Source organism: Rhagoletis zephyria, unplaced genomic scaffold (assembly GCF_001687245.7).
Source record: "Rhagoletis zephyria isolate East Lansing unplaced genomic scaffold, Rhagoletis_zephyria_1.1 Rzeph_scaffold_02070, whole genome shotgun sequence".
Classification (NCBI taxonomy): Eukaryota; Metazoa; Arthropoda; class Insecta; order Diptera; family Tephritidae; genus Rhagoletis; species Rhagoletis zephyria.
Window position 1 is genome coordinate 13024 of NW_016159154.1, and position 21555 is coordinate 34578.

The following is a 21555-nucleotide window of genomic DNA, read 5'->3' on the forward strand; positions in this document are numbered from 1 at the left end:
TTACCATATTAACATATTTGATTTGACTTGGAAATCAATAGTATTTTGGCGGTTAAACTGTTTGTAAGTATTTGGCCGAGCTTCCACATTGATTTGTAGTGTACGTCTTGATGTTAAACGTAAATAGAGCCACCTACAATTTTACGTCGCTTGCGAATGTCAAATGGCTTTCAAGAGAAGCTCTTTCAAGGCAAAAATGCACTCGTAGGTTTGTCAATGCCTACCAAGGGGCGACCGCTGCTAGAAAAAGAACTTTTTCTAATTTAGATTTACGTAAAAACTTATCTGTGTATAAGGCATTTTTTTTAAGGCGGAATTTTATTGCTCTCATCCCCTAGGATTGTTCTATAGCGAAAAAAATATAGCCGTATTCTTTTGTTTTGAGATCAAAAAATATTGCGATACCCAGTTATTTACTTAATCATTTTTTATGGTAACTTTATTTTATAGGTCCGACAAAACCCGCATAAAATTCTAAAAAATGCAATGGGGGGATAAATAAAACGCGTTACTGTTAAAAAATAATTAGTTGGGCATTGTTATTGGAAGTCTTTAGAAGAGAACTACAGTTTTCCGATGGAAAAATATTGATTTTCAAAAATTCTATACCACTTCTACGCAAAGTTGTTTTTTCCCATAGAAAATACATGGACAAGTTTGAGCGCATTTAGCGACGTCGAAATATTTTCATTTCAAATTAAAAAATAGGGGTATTTTTTCCGTATCGAACAATCATAAAGGATGAGAGCAATAAAATTCCGAATTTACTTCTTCGCATGCATTTTGAACCACCCTATTGCATATATATATACATATATATAAATATATATAAGTAGAATTTGTACTCGTAACATACTACAAAATATTTGTTCGCTTAAGCCGAAGCCATGAATCCTTTGTGTAATTATACATTTCTTTCCTCGGGAATACTAAAAATAAATGTGTTGCTATAGAAAATAAGAAATATATTGTCCACAAAATAATCAGATGAAACTTCAATGGAAATATTGAAGTGTGGTTAAGCGGGAAACCTTTTCCTGAAATGATTATCGTAATCGCATGCGCATAATCGTATCTATAGAAAAAAGGATCGCGCCTCGTTTCAACAGAAGAAAGTCAAATGGAATTACGAATTAAAATAAAAGGTCCAAGTAAACCGAATTGACACTTTTTCCATGATTTGGGCGATAAAGTGTTGGCGCGTGCTCACAATATTTTATTCATTTATTAATGAAGTGTTTAAATAATTTATCCATTAGTACATTATTTGCGTAATTTGGCATTTATATTATGACCTGTGAGGAAACTTCAAGCGCCTTGTGAAATGAGACGACATGGCGTATGAGCAACATTTTGGTCAACTTGAATACATACATATGTATGCATGTTGTAAGTACATTTACAAACGTAAATTTCAAAACATTAAATATGTTTAAATCAAATCATAATAAATCTATATTTTCATACAAGACCAAAAGCTGGAATGTTTTTCATTCTGCAAGCAAAACAGAATATTAAAAGTAAGAATCACAGATTAAGCACAAACTTACAAGTTATCTCTTTTGTTATTTGATCAAGAAAGCAGTAATATTTTGTTGTAGAATACAAATCTTGACAAGCACGGGTCGCAGTGCCATAGTAATGAATAAATTAGAAGAAGAAATGGGGAAAAAAGGAAAAGGGACATTTAAGGTCAACAATTGAAGCAGAGAACAGCTGTGTTTGAAGTATAAACACAGATAAATAAGGTCACACCAGCATACACTCTCTCAGTATATATAATTACAATACATACAAGTACTCTTAGAATGGTCACATTTGTAGGCGGATCAAGTGCGGCAGAGGGAATACATCTTCTTCACACCGAGGTTGGACAGTTGAAGGTGACACTTTTGCTGGGGATAAAGAAAATGTAATCAATACAACTTAACAACCCTTTCCTTTAAAGGATGCAGCTTCAAAATGGATGGAATGATTTAAAAAAACAACATCATATACATATTTATGTTAGAAAGAGCAGATAATGGGATACTTGGAATGGTAAAATAAAATTAAAGCGTTGCTATTCCATATTTTTAAACTTTTTGAGAAAAAAAGATTTGATATGCTTTTGATGCAACTAAACAGCAACATCCGCTGTCTAATAGTAGCTCCAAGGGTAAGAACTCCGGTATACGTAGACGACGTATATTCAATTCGAATGCGCCCGTATTAAAATGAATCATTTTTCACTGCACGAATGGCATTTTGCACGTCTCGGAAGCTTTTTCATATGTACACGGTTAAAAATTTTGGTTTTAATTTTAAACTTATTGGATTACATATATGACCAAACTAAATTTAGTTTCAAATATAACCCTTCCAAGTTTAAAAAAAAAGAGAGCACATATGTTGGCTTTAGAATTTAAACAGTTCGGTTCAAAATTTTGAATCAACACCACATTTCGCTGTGTTGATGCCGTCAGTTCATAGGATTTGCTCTCTCTCTCTCTGAGAGATACCCTTATGCCTATTGGCATATTGAGGCAAACATTTTCTATTTCGGTTTAGATTTTAAAAAAAAATTTTCTATATATGAAACCTAGAAACTAGAATTACTAAGATTTAAACCAGAATGTATTACAAATTGCTTTAAACAAATTGTGTCAAATTAAAGCTCTGGTTTTAGTTTTTCGAAAGGGGCTGCCACCTGTTGAAAAATTAAATTAAAATTATTTTGTAATCAAGGCCATCAAATCCGTACCGTTGGTTCGATTTTCCAAAATGAGCCGTCAAACTAAACGCCTTGGACTGTAGATGTGCAATAAGGTTTTACTTGAGTGAAAAGAATTGCCACCTTTTAAAATTGTGATGTGTTCAAATTAAAAAAAATAAATAAATCAATTATTACAAACTGGGTATCAATCGAAATGGTTTTGAAAATCTTTGTTGCTTAGTTGAACTATAAGAGTTTTGCCACCTGTTAAAAAATCATATTAGGTAAGAGAAATATGTATCACCATATGGGTGACACACGAGAGGGGTCTCAGAAAGTAGTAGCTTGAAAATATTTTGAAAAGGGTTGCCACCTGTTTGAAATGTCGAATTTAGCTTACTTATTCACAATTTGTACGAAATATCATAATATGGATGTCAAACGAGGTAGTCTTAAGTAATCTTTAGTTTGAACGCGAAGAATATTTTTGAGGTGTTGGATTCGGGTTTCCACCTGTTTAAAAAGTTAAATTCAAATTATTTTACAAATTAAATGAATTATTAAAGTATCAATCGAAGGGGCTTTGAAATTTGTTTATTTCCGAACTGTATTTAGCGGGGTTGCCACATGTTTGAAAATTAAAATTCCACTTAATTCATCAGTTAATTAAAATATGTGGTGTGTATCGTAGTGTCTGGTGAAGGAGAGTTAAAAATGATTGAGCTTGAAAATGCTTTTAAAAAGGGCTGCCACCTGTTTCAATGAGCTAATTCAAAAAGTATATAAAAAATAAAAATACCGTAGCCAAACGAAAAAATGTTAAGAAATATTTAGTTTGAACATTTCGAATGTGTGAAGAGAGCTGCCAGGTGTTTAAAAAGTTACATTCAAATTAATGATTAAGGTGGATGAATTTCTAAAAGATGGGTATAAATGGAAAAGGGTTTGAAAGGGATTTATTCCTGACCTTTATTTAGGAGGGTTGTCGTTTGTTCGAATATGTGTATCATAATGTCAGATGAAAGAGATTTAAAAAGATTTTAATTGGAGAATGCTTTTGAAAAAGAATTTCAAAAATTAGAGGTCAAATTAGAGACTTAACCAGTAGATGTATGATAAAGTTTTTTTTTTTAACTAAGAACTTTTTTCGCCGACATAGGGTGACTTAAAGTTCGATGAAAATAAAAACATGCTCTATGCGAGACTTATTTTCACTCGAAAACGGCTGCACGGTTTTAGATAAAATATGACACTCGTATCTCTTATAGCTCTGACTAACATTTGGAATATTTTTTAAGTTTTTGAAATTCAATTTTGGGCGTGCTAACGGCATGCCGGATCACTAGTTATTATTACTTAACTATCTATCAAAATTTGTTTTGGTTAACTAAAACTGTTTATACAATGAAAATCAAAAAAAACTTAACTAAAATATAATTACATACCAGAGGATGAAGGTTCAGTTGCCAAATAACACCAGCAAACAATTTACTTTAGTGAGAAACTATTTTAAACTTGCGTGTATGCAAATCGTTAATACTGAATAGCTCAGCCTGCAAGACGTAAGTTTGTTTCACACTAGAAACGAGCTGTGTTTTTTATGAGTCATTTAGAAATTGTTAAACAGTACCTTATTTACTACTTTAATTAAATAAGCAATATGGCGAAGGTATCCTGAAATAAATATTTTCTTTTTAAATTTTCGGCAGTTTTTGAGGCTGCCCTCTTGTTCCTATGTATGTATGTATAGTTTTTTTTTTGTAAGTAATTTACAATTCCAACATGAACTTATTTCAGGTGTTTTTATTTACATATGCAAGGCATTTACGAATTCGTGTCCCAAACTTTTTGCTTCATTTGTTCATATTCTTCGATTTGCCGTTTGTTGTTTGTTTCGAAAAAACTGGTACAATAGCTTCATTAAGGTCTTAAATCGTTTTTTCCTGGTTGACAACGTAGCACATCAGCAGTTCTTGCACGAACTCAATACATGCATGCGAGTGGAATGGTTGAGATGTTGTAAAGCAAATTAAGCTAAGAAATACGAATATCAACACAAATGTCGGAAAAATTCGAACAACGAAAAAGGCAGGACAAAAACTTGCTTTAATAAAAGAAAATCACACACTTAGTGACGACTGAATACAATTGCCAAATTTAATAGGAAAATCAAATTTTAAAGCGAAAAAAGCTAACACAAAAAAAAATCGAGGAAGGGGGTGCTAAATCTAAATAATGCATATATTATTAAACATACATGCATACAATCACAATTACACACACACACACATACACCTCCACCGCTACTTAAAAGCCCACACAACTCCCGCACGCTATTAGAGAGCCACCGCCACCGCACCATCGCATTGCAGATACCGTAAGGTAAGTTCTACTTTTTCGCATGAGCGTTCTGTGCTTGTTAAGCTAGTTACAGATTTTACGCCTAAAAATATGTTTCAGCATTTAATTTGAAATGCTAATTTCACAGCACATGAATACAGTAAAGTGCTCATACATAGTACATGTGTACCACTTCCATACATATACCTGCACGTTGTGGCTGCGGTTAGTTCAAAAAGAAGCACGAAAAGTAGAACATACATGACCGAAAACAACTGCAAAGCGAAAATACGTACATAACTGCCGGCAACAGATTTCACCCATAAAAACCGCTAACAGCGGTAAAATTTGTGCACGGTATGTATGTATATGTATGTGTGTTGGTGCATACATATGCATTAGACTGCATCGCCAAAAAAAGTTGCGGCTTTTCCGCCGGGATTACAAAATTTATTATATTTGAAGACGTCCAACAAAATATTTCGGAAAAATATTTAATATTTACGTGAGCTGAAACGATTTGAAAATACCTCCAAAAATGGAGTGTTTTTTTTTATGAATAAAAATCAGGTAATCTCAACATTTTTCCGAAATATTTTGGTGGACGTCTTAAAATACAATAGCTTTTATAATTCCAATGGAAACACAGTCCCAATTTATTTTTTTTTTGTGTAGGGAGTGATGCAGTCTAATATGCCTGTATGTAGGTATTGTAAAAAGTGTATAAAAAAATAACAAGCAACTACAATCGTTCCGCTTGGCATAACATTTAAAAAGTAATTTTTATTATTAACATTTATTTTGCTTGTGTATGAATGTTCGTATTTGAATGTATGTACTTGTGCAATGTGCAACACGTGCCACCTAGGCTGTAAAGTGTTTGTTAGCCGGATAACAGTTTTTTAGTAGTATGGCTGCGCTTTGCGCTACAGTTTATATTGTATATATAAACATATACATATGGCAAATCGTACAAAAAGAAAACGCGGCATTCTAAAATATTCGGAAAAGTGCTGCAAATCGTACGATTTGATATAGGTAATTTCGTATATAATTAAAGCAAGTAATAAAATTATAGTTACGAAAGGATTCGTCAGCACTCTCTCGGACGTTACAACTGCAGCTGTTCGCGTGGCCTCAAACTCCGATTATCTAACAACTGCTTCTACACAAAGAAGCTGCATGCATGTATTCTTTAGAAGATATCAGGGTTGGGAATATGTGGAATTTCTGATTGCATGACTAAAGGAATCTGCTTTGGCAAAAAGTTTTATGTGAAAATCCTCGATCGCAAACATTTGGAAAATGGGCTCCTTGCACTTGATCACAGATATATGTATACGTACACGGGTATACAGACGGTTGAAGGTTGGAGGACAGAGTTGGTGCGCAATGAAAACATGGACCTGCCTTTAAAAGCTCAAAGCAAAGCAGAAATCTATTGCCTGGGCCTTCCAAAGTGAGCAAGGCCCGACAAATACTCGTCTGAAAAACTTAACCGTTAGGTTAAGTTAAGCGGGCAGCTCTGAAAAAAGTTCACTTGGAGGCCACAAAGGCTCATTGCGATGCCCAGGGAGTTTCCCATGGCTACCCCTATACGTCTTTGAACCATCCTGACTCCCTATCGAGTCTTAGCAGTTATTCCAGTGGGGCTTTTCCTTAGATATGTAGGCTACCGAAGAAGTGGTCACCAAAAAAATTTGACTCGTTTTCCTCTGAGTGCTGATCATTCGCAGAGGAAGCGGATTCTATCCTCTCCTCATCTCTGCAGCTTATGCATAAATGGTTATACGGCCATGGTCCAGTATCCCGTTAGTACTCCTGTGAGAAGCCTAACGCCTTAATAAAGCCCGTGCTCTTCATTTGTCGAGTCGTGGCCAGAGCGAGGGCGATACCATGCAGGTGTGTAGATTATTCCATATAATAATGGTGGCTGCCTGATCACTTTCTCAACTTCTGAAGACAGAAATCGCAGCGGAGGTTTTACTATCTAGAGACCGCTTCCCTAAGTCCCATTTCAGATCACTTTCAAGCACATTCATCCGTTATCTCACTTTACGGAACACCACTATGCCCCGGACTCAGTCCGCAAAGATGCTTGCCCCAATTTAATGATATCCAGAGGAGGGCAGGGTTCGAATTCCATTGCAGGCAACATGCAAATTAAATTTTGTTTTTGTTTTTATCTTGATTATCACTTCACTTCATTCAGTGTACTATTGGTATATGGATTAAAGCTTTGGGTCAAACGGCAAGGCTGGTAAAAGGTTTGAAGTAAGAGCAAACCGTAAAGCTGGGTTCCCTCAAAAGGCCTAATGATTCTTCAATGGAGACTATGATTGAGAATTTCTCTTCTAGAGAATTACTTTCCTGGAAATCAGTTGATGGTAACGCCTTCCTCTCTTTCGACTAGAGAAGGAGAGAGTGCGAGAGCCATTGTGCCAAGTTGTTGACATTAAGGGCTCTTTTGGAACCATTCGTCTAAAATCAATTTCGGGCCTACAAAATTGCGAAAATAGGTTTCGTTCATTTAGAATTTTGCTGTAGTACCGTAAGAGGGCGCAAAAGTGAAATTTTTCACATTTTGTTACATGTTAAAATAAAAAAAAAACCCAAACGTTTTACTTATCCTTGAAAATTGTTTTCCATACAACTAAAATTCAATACAACCTACAGGCATACACATGTATATATGTATGTAGGTATGTACATTAGACTGCATCACAAAAAAAGTTGCGGTTTCTCTGCCGGGATTACAAAACGTTTTATATTTGAAGACGTCCCCAACATACTTCTAAAAAATAATAAATAAAATAGTGTCTTAAAGAACGTTTTGGAAAAAACCCCTCTTCAGATGACAAAAAACTTAAGCTTAAAAAATCTGCATACAAATATTTAAAAATATTTTCAACGGAATCGTAATAATGACATTTTTGATGCTGTTTTTTTTAACTTTTTTCAAAGATTTGTTTAATAAAAATTTGAATAACTGGGCCAAAGCTATTCCGACTTAGACTATTGAGGTATCAGTGGAAAGGCATTTTCCCATTAGTTTTATTTCTGTGCAAAAGAAAACTCATTTGAGCACTTCTTTACGAGACTACAGCAAAGTCCTTAGTAAAAGAAAACTATTTTCGCAATTTGGCAAGCTCCAAATTGATTTTAGACCCATAGTTTCTTTGGCAAGTTTGATTAGAATTACTCGTAAAATCCTCCTATGATATACGCCTATGGTTGAAAAAATTTTCCATACAAATTGACCCGTCCTACTGTCTAGTCACGGCCCCATCTCTGCCGGCAGTTTGCAGGAAAGCGCAGACAATACAGGATATGATTGACAATTGGTGTGATGGAAATTGACTCACCGCTAACCCAACCAAAACTAGTGTTGTGCTCTTGGTAAGGAGAAGAACTTTGGATGGTCTCATTCCCTTCACCCTTCAAGGAGTCACAATTCAGACTTCTCCCGAACTGAAGTTTCTAGGAGTATTTCTGGATACAAAACTATCGTGGACATCTCAGGTGGAATACAAGACCTCCAAATCATTGGCAGCATTTTGGAAAAACTAGATGACAACTCCATTTGCCCATCCTGCCTTGAAGAGTATGAGATGGTGGAACACCTTTTGTGCTTCCGCCCCGCCTCTGCAAGAATTAGATAGCAGACATCTTGGTCGCGATGTGCTCTTTGACACCCAACAATCTGCTTAGGTTTATTCGTAAATCGACAGACACTGAAATGGACGGCATCTAGTCAGAGTGCTGTTTACCGCAAGCGTTGTTTTGTTTGGCCGGTCTATGGGTGAAATTTGTAGGAGAGTTTCTTGCGCCGCCTAGGGCATTGAGGAGACCACACTAATGTACTTACATACTATTTACACAGATCCTAATAATAACCACAAGTTGATTTGATTTTAAATAATTTTTGTGTTTTATTTGTAATTTCTTTTAAAGATATACATCAATCTTTCGTATTTAAATATATAATGATTACTTAAGTATAAAACACACTCAATTATGCCTCTTAAATGTTTGAGCATGGGTGTATGCATGTTTCTGTAAATATGCTATAATTTTTACTACGTACATAAATTAGCGAGACAGAAATCATCACTTATTACCTCCAGCGATTTAAAAAATAAAAAATAATAAATAATTTTAATACGTAGATAGTGTTTCAATATGATATCAACTTAAATGATAACAAATTATATTTAGTAGTGTGTGCTTCCATATTACAAACAATATTAAAATCAAAAATTACACAAAAAAAAATCTAATTTATTTTAACAATAATTTGCATAGAAAAAGTAATTCGTAACTTAAATTTAATAGCGTACAAATTAATAGAGCTGCATGTCGCACATCAATCTCGAATCCAAGGGGAGTGGCCACACAAACTTTACATTCTGGCGAGCGTGGGTGTGGGGCATGCTGCTGCGGATGCGGATGAGGATGATTCGTGATTAAGGCACAACAAAGACAATTGGCATCTACCATCCGTTTGGTCGAACGGTACTAAGTACTTCATAGAATTAATATAATTTATTTAAACTTAAGTGCTAAATGTTCGAATTTAAAATGAAACATTTTCGAGAAAAAAAATTACAAATAAAATTTCACTAAAAATGCGCCCGACATATTAACGAAAATGCTCATTTAAAAAAAAAAATGCTAGTTTGGCTTATGTTCGCATTTATGCAAACAAATGCGGCTGCGGCAGACGCATATGTATGTGGATATTCACGTGCAAACATATTCATATAAAAAAGTGCCAACAAAATCAAATTGAAATGCCATTTTCCGTGCTTTTAGTCTTCTGAGTTATGAATGTGAATGCACGTGTGCATAAAATCCGACGATTTGCAGCTGCTTTAGCGCTTCTTTCACGGCAGTAGCCGTGGGTTGAAGCGACCCATGAAGAGTATGATGCCCGTTGGATTGTGGCGCACGAAGTAGAGGAAAGGTTTGTCGAAGCGTAGTCGTGGCGCGTCGGGTACGCGTGCCTGCCGCGGACGCAGAGATAATGGCAACTCCAAATATTTCGGATCCAGAAGGTCATCGTAGAAGCCGCGACCGAGTGCAGAGTCATGCACCAGCGAGCCGAAGTCAATAACAGCTTCAGATGAGTCGTAGGCGCCATCATCATTAGCGCCCAAGTCCTTGTTGCGTTTGCGTAGCGGTGGTGCTGGATACATTTCGACGTGATGATGATCGGCGATTTTCTCCTCCCCACAAGTGCTGAAGGTGTTAATTTGTATGACGTCCGAAAGGTAAATGTCGCGATTCGAGGAGCCAGTAAGACCGCGCAAGTCTGCGAAATCAGATTTGAAAAGTCCCTTCAGACCCATTTTCTGCAAACCCAGTGAGGCATTCACGAACGATCTGTGCGAGAAACGTGGCAATTGCACCTCCATGCCAGGCCGGTCCATCAACGAGGTGAGTATATTACTCCAGGCGTTCTTGCTAATAGCTTGCTCCACGAGCTCACGTTCAAGCCGTTCCAAACTTTCCGCCGGCGAAAGTGTACTTTGGTGTCCGGGCATAACATAAACGGTGCTAACGGTATCTTGAATGCTGCCAAATGCCACAATTGTGGCATCCAACTTAGGCTCATAGCCAGCGGCGAAGCCGCTCTTGTACAAAACTGCTGGTATGGGTATGAGACGACGTTGGCGCACAGAAGGATGCACCTGGAAGAACATTTCGCCATCAGTCAATTGCGTAGAGCCGCGTCGGCAGTCTGTCTGGAAGAGATTAGCCGAAATGGTTGCCAGTGGGCCGTTAACCCAGAGACTATTTGTGCGCAAATACTCGAGCACTTTGCCCATTGTGTGCCGCTTAACGAGCAGATTCGTGCGACGGCGTATGACGTCGTTCACCACATGGAAATTCACTTCCTCTACGTGTCCCGAATAGAATTGTTGTGTCTTTTCCTTGAAGAATTGTAGTATTTTGCCATTTGCGCGATCGCTGAATATCTCGCGCACAAAGGCTGTTGTGGCAATGTCGCTATCAGTTGCGCGCTCCACAGAGTCGGTAATATTTCTGAATACCAAATGCGGATTAAAGGTGACCATATCATCCAATTTCAGCACCTCGTTCATTTCGCCTGATGTGCTGCCGCGTGCGCCGAGGAAGACCATTGATAACATGGAGGTTAGTGCGAACGGCGATATTACCAGACTGCGCGCGGAGCTAATCTTTTCCGATGTGATGGACTTCCAATAACTGAAGGCCAACTCATTGCAGAGTTTAACGAAAGACTGCAGATCTTCGTCCAAGTGCGTAACGGAGGCTTCGAGCCCCTTCGAGCTTGTGGGACTGGGGTCCATTTTGACAGGCGGTCGGGTTGCCTGCGTAGATGTGGCCATCAGGTTGTTCAGTTGTGCTGGACGCTGCATCGGACGTTGCTGGGCGGTGTTGGCTGAGTAGGCAGGATTTTAGTTGGCTCTATAGGTTTCGGCGCATTTATGCCAGTGTGCTTATTTAATACGAGACCGGTTTGAGTGTGTGTATGCGTTTGGTAGTCGTTGACGTAGATTTGGTGCATTAGTGGTCGAAGTGGTTGAACTGGTGGCCGTTGAAGACGGCACATTTCCCACGGGTGTTGAGAGCGCAGCAAGCACTGGGCTTGTGGGGAATTTGGGTATAATGTAAGTGGTTTGGTCACCTACATCTGCTGGGTTCTGCGGATCAGGACGATATTCATTGTTGAGTTGTGGCACTTGAGGTCGTTGTTGTGTAACAAAAGTTTGAATCGGATTTGTTGTTTGCTGAGTTGGAGCTTGTTCGGTTACATCGCTTTGCTCGATCGAATCTGGCGTGTTCGCCTCGTCCACAGATGTGTTTGTAATTGCATCTGCCTCTTTTGATGGCTGTGCTGCAACTACGTTTTCAGCAAACTGCGTTGGCTGGGATTCCTCTTCAGCCTCTTCGTTAGACTGCTGCACATCTTGCGTCGTTGACTCCGACACATCCACTTGTATCGGTTGTGGCAGCGTTGGTGACGTTGGCTCAATATCAGCGCCTTCAGTGCTTGTTGCCTCCTCTTCGGCGCTCATGACGTTGTCCGATACATCAACGTTGTTCAAGCTTTCAGTGTATTTTATAGTGGTCTCACCAAGTTTAATATAGGGATCTTCATCGGATTCTGTGCTGTCGATTTCATCAGATATCATTATCGTAACATCAGTAACGGTTTCATGTTCTGCGCTTTCATTTTCATGTTCTCAGCATTCTTTTCGTCGTGATAATCTCTTCGACCGGCAGCGCCGTAGTCACTTCAATTTCTGTTGCTACTTCACTGCTGGGTTCCTGTCTTTCATTTGATTCTGTTTGCTCAGCTGGTGGCAAGTTGGTGTAGTGGTGCTGTATATTGGCTGCGTTAGTTACATTATCGTCTTCATTGCTCATAGTTTCCTTGTCCTTTGAGTTGTCGGTTATATCGCGGAATCGGGTTTTATTCTAATATCGTGACTTTCCTCAGCGGTAATATCGATGTATGTGGAACTACTTTCGACAAGCTGTTCACTGGTATCCTTTTCTGTGGACCCGCCCTTTTCATTGAGATCTTCCGAATCAGTTGTAGCTTCGTTGTATTATTTTCGATTTGTCTTTTTCATCGCTCTCCTTTTCGCTGGCATGATTCGCACTTTCCACAGCGCCTTTATTACCCGATTCGCTAACATCTTCTTCAGTATCTTCCTTTCTAATATCGTCTTCTGCTAAACTACTTATCTGCGTCTTCTCAGTTTCGTTTGACATCTCCGTTGATTGGATTGTTGGCTTTTCAAATTTATTTTCTATTTCAGTTGCAATAGGCATTTCTTCTACTTGCTCAACTGTGCTTTGATCCTCAGCTAATTTCTGTACCTCTGTAAAAACTGCTGGTGTTGTTTCGTCTATTAAATTCTTCTCAGTTTGCGCAGTGAAGTCTTCTGTTGTTGCATTCAAACCTTCCTCTTCCTTTTCAGATTGACTTACTTCTTCACCACCATCGTTCTTTTCGCCATTCTTTTCACCATTCTTCTCCCTTTCTGCCTCGTTAATCTTAGCTATTTCCGTAATTATCACTTCGGCGCTTGTCATTTGTTCTTTCTTCTCTTCGTTGCTGGATTCGGCGCTCAATTGTTCTTCTAATATAATTGTCTCTGATTCTTTAAGTGGTTTCTTAGAAATTGAAACCTGTTGTATCGGTGTTTCTTCAGACTGTGGGTCTTCTTTGTCTTTTTGCGCTTGGTTTTCAGTTTCTTTAGTCTCGAATTCTTGTTGTTGTATGGCGTAAATATGCGACAAAGAGGGTATTTGCTCCTTCACTGCCGTAGTTTCATAATAAGTTTCCTCGGTTGTCCCCAGACCTTCATTATTTTGTGAATTTTCAAGCTTTTCTGCGAGATTATCTTGCACTTGGTCCTTCTCGGAACTACTCGATTCTATGTCTGTATTTTGCTCCACGCCTTCCGAGCTTTCCGATTGTGTTTCTACGGCATGTTCATTTTCTTCTTTGTTCAAACTTTCCGGTTGCATTTGAGAGTTTTGCTCCACTTCATCTTTTCCCACACTTTCCTCCTGATTTTCATTTTCCAGTTCGGTATCTTCTTTAGCTGAATTTTCTTTTGAAAGTTCGGCCTTGTTTTCCTTCTCTAGCTTATCTGTACTAGCTGGCTTGAAACTGGTATTCTGGTCCTCTGATTTAACGTCTTCCTGCGAAGCATATACCAAAACTTCTGTTGCGTTATCAGTCTCAGTCGTCAAGTTATAATCGGCTTCACTCACTGGTTCTGCCGCAGGCACTACTAAGGGCTCTACAACNCTCTAGCTTATCTGTACTAGCTGGCTTGAAACTGGTATTCTGGTCCTCTGCTTTAACGTCTTCCTGCGAAGCATATACCAAAACTTCTGTTGCGTTATCAGTCTCAGTCGTAAAGTTATAATCGGCTTCACTCACTGGTTCTGCCGCAGGCACTACTAAGGGCTCTACAATGGGCGCTTTTGCAGGCTCTTTGAGAGGTGGCGCATTCAGCGCGCTGCTTGTAATTTGCACACCTCCGTAGGCTGGTAAACCTTCCTCGTCCACATTGCTCTGCTGAATTGCCGTCTGCGCTGGTTTCAGTAAGAAGGATGAATTAAGTTGCGCAAAGTTTGTCAAACGGTTGCTATCCTCCACTGGGTCTGGACGATCTTCGTCTGGTTTATGTCCAGCCATTTGTTGTATAACATCGGATAAAAGGAAATCGATTTCACTGCGTGTCTCATTGGAGCTCATATCTACATTAGATGTAATTGTGTTGGTGCCATCCACCAGTGTTGAAGCCACGGTAGCCGCCTGCGTTTGGAAGTCAGACATATTTATTTGATCAATCGGTTTAAGTACTTCCATATTTAAATGCGGTTTTAGATCGGCTACCTGCGGTGGAGGTTCTGTAGATGAACTATCCTCTGCTATCATAGTCTCTACTTTTTGTGTAACCTTTACTATTGGTATGTGGTACTCAGTGCTACTATCCTCAATTGTTGGAGCAATACCATGCGCTGCTTGTACAACCACTTCGTCTACGACTTCCGCCACAGTTGTGTCCTCTAAGTCATCGGGCAATGCAGTTGTTATTTCGGTGACTATTGGCTCTTGTACGTCAGCATAAAGTGGCTCAAATTTAACAACATGTGACAAATCTTCACCGTTCTTATCGGTCTCCTGCTCTTCAAGTACCTCCAATTTGATAGGTTCGCTAGCACTTTGTTCTTTTTCTTCAATTGAATACTCTGAAACATTTGTGGTATCAGATACTTCCTGCTCGACTTGCTCCTCAGTGCTGCCAACCAATGTTGGCTGCACGGTTGTTTTCTTCGTTGTTTCTTCGGACGTCGCCGCCAATGTTGGCGGGCTTATTGTGGTAACTGATACGTCCTCAACTGTGGCCACATCTTCTTGCTCTACGCTAACGATGTGCACTGCATCATTTTTAACTTCCTTTTCTCCGTATGCCTCTTGGCTGCTGGTTGTTGAAGACTGAGCAGCTGAGGTTCCATCCATGGGCGCACTTACAGATGTGGCAGGTTCCTTAGTCGACTCTACTGCTACAGGTTTTTGTGTAACAGGCTGTGTTTCGGAAGCGCTTGACTCGTTTATATCAGCGTCGGCATTGTTCGAAAGTTCTTCCTTAAGAGACTCCATAATTTGATCGAAAGATGACAACGTATTTTGTTCGTCTAACGGAATTGGTTTGTCGGCTGGTTTGTGGTGCTGTTGTTGAATTTGTGCGAGTGATGGCAAAGGCTTGCGCTTGAATTGTCCATAATCAACCGGGTCAGACTCAACGGCGGTCTCATGCACCTCATGCTCTGTAGGTTTGTAGTCAGGCACTGGATACGCAGATACGCCAGGACGTTTATTGGCATGCGAAGGCTTGACTTGTATGGGATGGTAGCCAGGGAAATGCTCCACAACCAAAGCTTTTTCTGTGGTTGTTGTTGTAGTGCTTGTAGTGGGCGCTGGGGTAGTAGTGGTAGTGGTTGTTGTTGTCGTTGGTGCTGGCGTGGTCGTTGTCGTGGTGGTAGGCTCCGGTGTAGTCGTTGTAGTAGTACTGGTTGTGGTTGGTTCCGGTGTTGTTGTGGTCGTTGTTGAGCCAGCCGGTTTCTTGTGTGGCCGCGGTCGCGTTCTATTCGGTTTGTGGCTCACAGTGATATTGTGTTTATTGATAGTGGGTTCAGTCGTTGCGGGCGTAGTCACAGGTACATCGGCGGCTGGTTGGTGTTTGTTGGCTGTGTGCTGTGCACCGCCGTTACCGGCCTGTTGTGGCCTGTGTGTATTGTGTTGGCCAGCGCCAGTGGGACGTGGTTTGCCGTTAGCGGGTTTGCGCTTCTCTCCAGCTGGATGTGGCTTACCATTGCCATTGCCGTTGCCTTGACCTGGCTGTCGTGTTGGTTTCTTCTTTTTCTTTTTTGGTGTGGTAGAGCTTGGTTTGGCTGTGGTCGTGCTTGTTATCGGTTCAGGTGCTATAGTTGTTGGCGGCTCCGGTGTCGTTGTAGTTGTTGTTGTTGTTGTAGATGTTGTAGTAGGCTCGGTTGTAGTAGTAGTTGTTGTGGTGGTTGTCGGTTCGGGTTTCGGTGTTGTTGTGGTTGTCGTTGTTGCTATAGTCGGCTTCTTCTTTATCTTCTGCTTGTTGTGTCCACCTTGTGGTTTCTTGGTCGTACCCGAACCCTCACCGCCGTTCGGCGTTTTGTGGCGATTCGGCGCCACTGGTCGCTTATAGACCACAACAGGTGGGCGCTTGCCGTAGTTTTCATTCAGTTCGGCGTCATTTTCTGCCGACGTTGGACGTGCTGTGGCCACACTTTGAATTATTTCTTGATTGTTGACGAACACACGTCGAGTTGTTGTCTCTACTTGGGTATATTCAGGCAGTTTATGATAGATTGGTTGCATTTGCAATTGTGAAAATCCATCGAAGTGTTGCATATTCGCAGCGACATTTTGGTACTGTTGCATGCCAGTGTAGACAGACTCATTCGGGCCTAATTCCTCTTGCACAACTTGTGGCGTAATTGCGGTGGATGTTGTAGTAGGCGCCGGTGTTGTTGGCTTACGTTTTTGGCCCGGTTTACGTTTGTTCGGCTTCGGACGTTTCGTAGCATGCGTGGGGGGTGGAGAATTTGTTGAAGTCTCCAACAGCTCGGAATCGGGTGTCATAACAATTTGTTGAGGTTTCTGTTGTGGGAAAATATCACCGCCGCCATTACCGAATATGGCGGGTAAAATCATGGACCACGATGAGGTAACATCGGGCGTATCCAGTACAGGTAGTGCATCCTTGGACACATTTTTATTCGATTCCACTTCCTTGTTGAGTACGTTCTGTACACTATCGACTATATCCTGGACATTTTTCTCCGGTTCGCGGTCATCTGTGGACACGTGCTGTACAATAGATGAATTCTCACCATCTCCATTCGCCACAATACTCTGTATTTCCTCCATTGTCATGAGACGTTTCACCAGTTCACCATTCTCATCGAACGTGTAAAATTCGTAGCGATCGGGGTTGAGTAGATCGATGGGGCTGGCCACTTGTAGTGAAGGCTGTGGTTTTGGTACCTTGTGTCCCAGGGCATCAGTGTATTCTGGTTCATCACCATTGAGTATTACCGAGACGGACGTAACGACACTGGAAGGAAAAGATGAAAGTTAAATAGTTTTAGAAAAAAGGAAAAATACACAAAGTTCAAAATTGTCTGAATTTAAATCAACAATCAAATAATTGCATTCTATATTTCGCTGATTTAGTTAATAACCCTGAAAAACAAACTTTTCAAAGCCTCCAGCTTCCGTCAACAATTCACTTAGAACCCCAATCCATTAATATCAGGGACTGAAAATAAGCGCTAAATAACAAGGCTTGTATTTTTAAATCAGTGCAAAGTCGTCACTTTTTGATTTATTCTTCAATCAAAATTATTTACAATTTTCACGGAGCTTGAGGCCGTTTTAATAAAAAGAATTTATGAAAAACGACAATTTACATATTAAAAAAACAAAAAATAATAATTTCGTTTAAAAGTGGCCTCAAGCTCAACAAAAGTTAAAGCATATAGTTGTTACGAGGTATAAATTTATTTTTTTTGCCCGTTTTTAACAGTTATAATGAAAATAACAGGGACCGTAACAGTTACAACATTTATTAAAAAAAAAATCGCTCATTAACAATTATTTTTTTTTACTTTTATTTAATTACTACTTAAATAACGGATTTTGTTGTATAAGTCCAAAATAATAATTATTTTTGATTTTTATCTAAATAATAGCAAATAACAGTTATTTTTGATTTTTAAATTATATGTCTCAGATAACAGTTATCGAAAACTTTTATTTATAAAAGTCAAAAATAAATNTTGTAAATCACACTTATAAAAATCATTTGTAAAAGTCGTAGTAAAATTTCGTTTCCCAACACTTTCTTAATTGCGATAAATGTTAATGACTTTAATACGAATGATTTAAAAAATTAATGTCGGTGACTGATTTTTATAAATAAAAGTCTTCAGCGTTTGTTAAATATCTAAGACGTTTAATATAAAAAACAAAAATAATTGTTATTTTGGATTTATAATATACATATCAAAACTAAGTGTTATTTTTTTTTTAATTTTTTAATTTTGCATAAAATTGCAAACTAAAACTAGTCTCGGTGAAAACAAATCGATTGGTGAATTTAGCCATGACAGTTTTTTATCAGTAACTGTTATGTTCGGTCTCTGGAAAATAACGATTATTACTAATTTTTTTTATTGCTTTCGAAAAAATCAAAATGTAATTTTTTTAAATAACTTTGGGAATTTTTCAAATAGAATGTTCGTGTTATAGGCAATGGACGTTGGCATCAAATACAACATACATGTGAAGTTTCAAGAGTGGGCAACCAATTAAAAAAAAAATCTGTCGCCGCTATTTTGTAATTTTTGGAATTTTAAGATTTTTTAATCATAATGATTTAAGAAACTTTAAAATGTTAAAATTGAATGGCTAAAATTTTCTTCGTGCCAAAACAAACGAACATAAATTATTAAAACTTGTGTGCCACCAAAAGAAAACAAATTCATTGAGTAAAAGATGAGTACGATTTATGAAACTAAAATTCTATTTATACAATTTTTTATTTATATTGGCGCACTGGAAATTCATTCAAAAATTGTTATATATGTACATACATGAAGAAAGTAATATATATGTGCAAAAGGAATACTGTGTAAAACCTTCCACGGCAATATTTTGTTACTTTTAAATTGTATAAGTTTTAAGTTAAGGCGTGCGAGTAAATGTTGTAGCTGATGTGTAGGCTGTTACATTAAAAACTACGCGTTGTTATTTTTACTTTTTTGTTATATCCTTTTTAAGTTTTCATTTAAATACAAATTCGCGATGGAATATGCTGTTTTACGCAAAATGGAAGATAATGCATTGCCTAAGATAAGTGTGCCACCATTTTCGCCCAAAAACACGTTTTTGTCGAAAACTGTAACATCCCTTGAGATTTGATCATGTGCACTTCTCAATTGTCATTACACCTTTCCACAAAAAAATTTCACAAAATTTCAAAAATTCATATCATTCGCCCTCCACTCATCCGTTGCATACTTCCAATTGCTTATGACACAAAAGCAATAAATGTGGAAATTTGGCATGTAACAAATTGGAATCCAGCAAATGGTTAATACCGCTGCATCATTACACACTATTATACTGACTCTACACTAAGTCATGCATTTTTGCCTCAATGTATGTAAATGTGGGTAAATGCAAAGGCGATGGGGAAAGAAAACAAATTGTGTAGTACGAAAATCTCCAGCAATGCTGAGAAAAATGATTTTTATTGAATTTCTTGGCAGAATACACTCCATTTTAAGTTGCAGTTATTACTGCTGAATGCAAGCCAATGCAAGCCAATGTTTCCTTGTGAGCATGAGTTTGTTATGTCGGACCATTTTTTTTTTCTCCATGAATTGTGCTAACAAATTACTTGGTTAGCAAATAGTGAAACCTTAAATGTTGGGTATTGGATGATAAGTTAAAATCAATGCTAACAATGTTTGAGTGCATTAGTCAGATTTTAAGTTAACTACTATTTGAGTTGAGTTATGAGTTATTGAGTTCCATTGAAAAGCTATGATATTCGTCACATAGAAATATTTAAAAAGCGGGCAGCTCTGACAGGATATTTATCTCGCACATCACATTTTATCACCTGTGGTAGTACCGTTATTTCTTATGAATGTACTGTAAATACCACACACAAAGTATGCATTGCAATTTACGAAGGTTCTTGGTCCGACAAACGGTTGAAGCGTCAAATAATAATAAGAAGAAATTGACCGCATAAGCTTCTAATTCAATTGTCATTGGCTCGAGGGAACTAGGGCTCCTCCACAAAGAAAAGTAGTATGGTCTAAATCCCTTTAGCGGCCAGCGGACTGAATATCTGTCCAACGATCTTCCTTGTCATTTGGCGTCTGTTGGTACAGAAGAGAAACGACTGGCGTGCTGTTTTGGACTCGGATAAAATCGCTTAAGGGGTTACAGCGCCAATAAAGAAGAAGACCTTCTACAAAAAATTGCTTACAACAAAAAACATGTATCGCTTTCAAAACAATTCAAAATAAATTGCAGAGTTGAGACAGTGGTCATTTATGATAAGTTCAAAATCGAAAGATCAGGTTCATTCTTGGATGGTAACGAAATAGATATCTTTTGAGGCAGCCATGTAGCATAAAAACCCGCGCGTACCATTATTGAGGTCCGTAATGGACGTAGCCAATTTTCAAGTTATTACTATAAATAATCTACTTTACAGGGCACGCACTTCTTATTTTTCTAAATTAAAAGTTTGATTATCAACTGGTAATACTGCGATTTCGGTAAACTGGTCGCATTAGCTCATACTTTCTAGCATCCTAATCATAGCCCACTTTTTATCGCGCCAGGTTAGCAATCACGCATGTTAAAGCTCAGTCCATTAATATTATACATATAAAACAAATGAAAATCAAATCACGTTAATTCACTACCCATTAGATTTAATGAGAACTTCTTCGCCCCTAGGCTGGACTCTCCATATTTTTATATGTAAATTGAAATACCTTCACTAAGAATATACAAGACAAAGGTATTTTGCGCACAATACCAGGCCTACTAATATGCGGGTTCAATGGCTCCATCTGCTTTGGAAGATAATGACAGATAAAAATCCCAAACCGAGACGTCTGCTTGAATGGTTCATCTCAAGTGGATCACAGATATGTACACTGGTACACAGAGAGTGAAAAAATGGGGACCAGAGCAGGCGCGGTGTCTATGGACCTGAGTCCAAACTTTTCATTGCAATAGGCATTTGAAATGTTTGAAAAGCGAAAGGTTCAAAACTACCCTTTCAGGCGGGAGCTAATGGTTTAAAATGTTGTACAAAAATATCTCCCATGAAATTTTACTGTATATGTCTTAACCGCTAATTTCGACCAGACATTTATTTTAACCATTTTTTCCACTTTTCATTCCCAAAGTGGTCCCCGGGGGGGTCCACCGGAGACTCTACGGGGATCTAGGTTGACGTTAAAAAATGTGGGGGTCCACGAGTTGTTAGTGGAGGTCCACGAAAATGTATGGTTGCTTGATAGCCGCTTTATTTAACTTAAATNTGGTGTTTAGTGCTCTTGACGCACTGCTGCACTTACCGTCACTTTGTGTCTTCATACGTAGGGAAACCTTAAATACCACCTGCTGACTAAAAAGAAACCGATGTAGGTATAACACTGAGTGAGGCGAGACGGAATTGATGGCAGGATCTGGGATCTCTTTCGAAGTTAATGGGGATAAAATTTACTTTTCTCTTATGGAATATGCTTCGGTCTTCTAGTAGAAGTATTTGCAACCCTCAAAGCTATAGACTACGTGGAGGGGAAGGAGTTTACTTGTCTACAATGACAGCCAAGCTGCACTTAAGGCATTGGCCAGCCCTATATTTAACTAC

General features: G+C 38.5%; 1 protein-coding gene across 1 annotated transcript in view; it reads right to left on the reverse strand.

Moving 5' to 3' along the window:
- Positions 1-8972: 8972 nt before the first annotated feature.
- The window catches only part of LOC108365945 (mucin-17), a 57704-nt gene continuing 45121 nt past the window's right edge, over positions 8973-21555 (reverse strand). Inside the window, 5 exon segments of the mRNA XM_017620174.1 lie at positions 8973-11479; positions 11532-11572; positions 11575-12266; positions 12691-13764; positions 13814-17202. Of these exon segments, the coding sequence (XP_017475663.1) occupies positions 9922-11479; positions 11532-11572; positions 11575-12266; positions 12691-13764; positions 13814-17202 (6754 nt within the window). The 3' untranslated portion in view covers positions 8973-9921.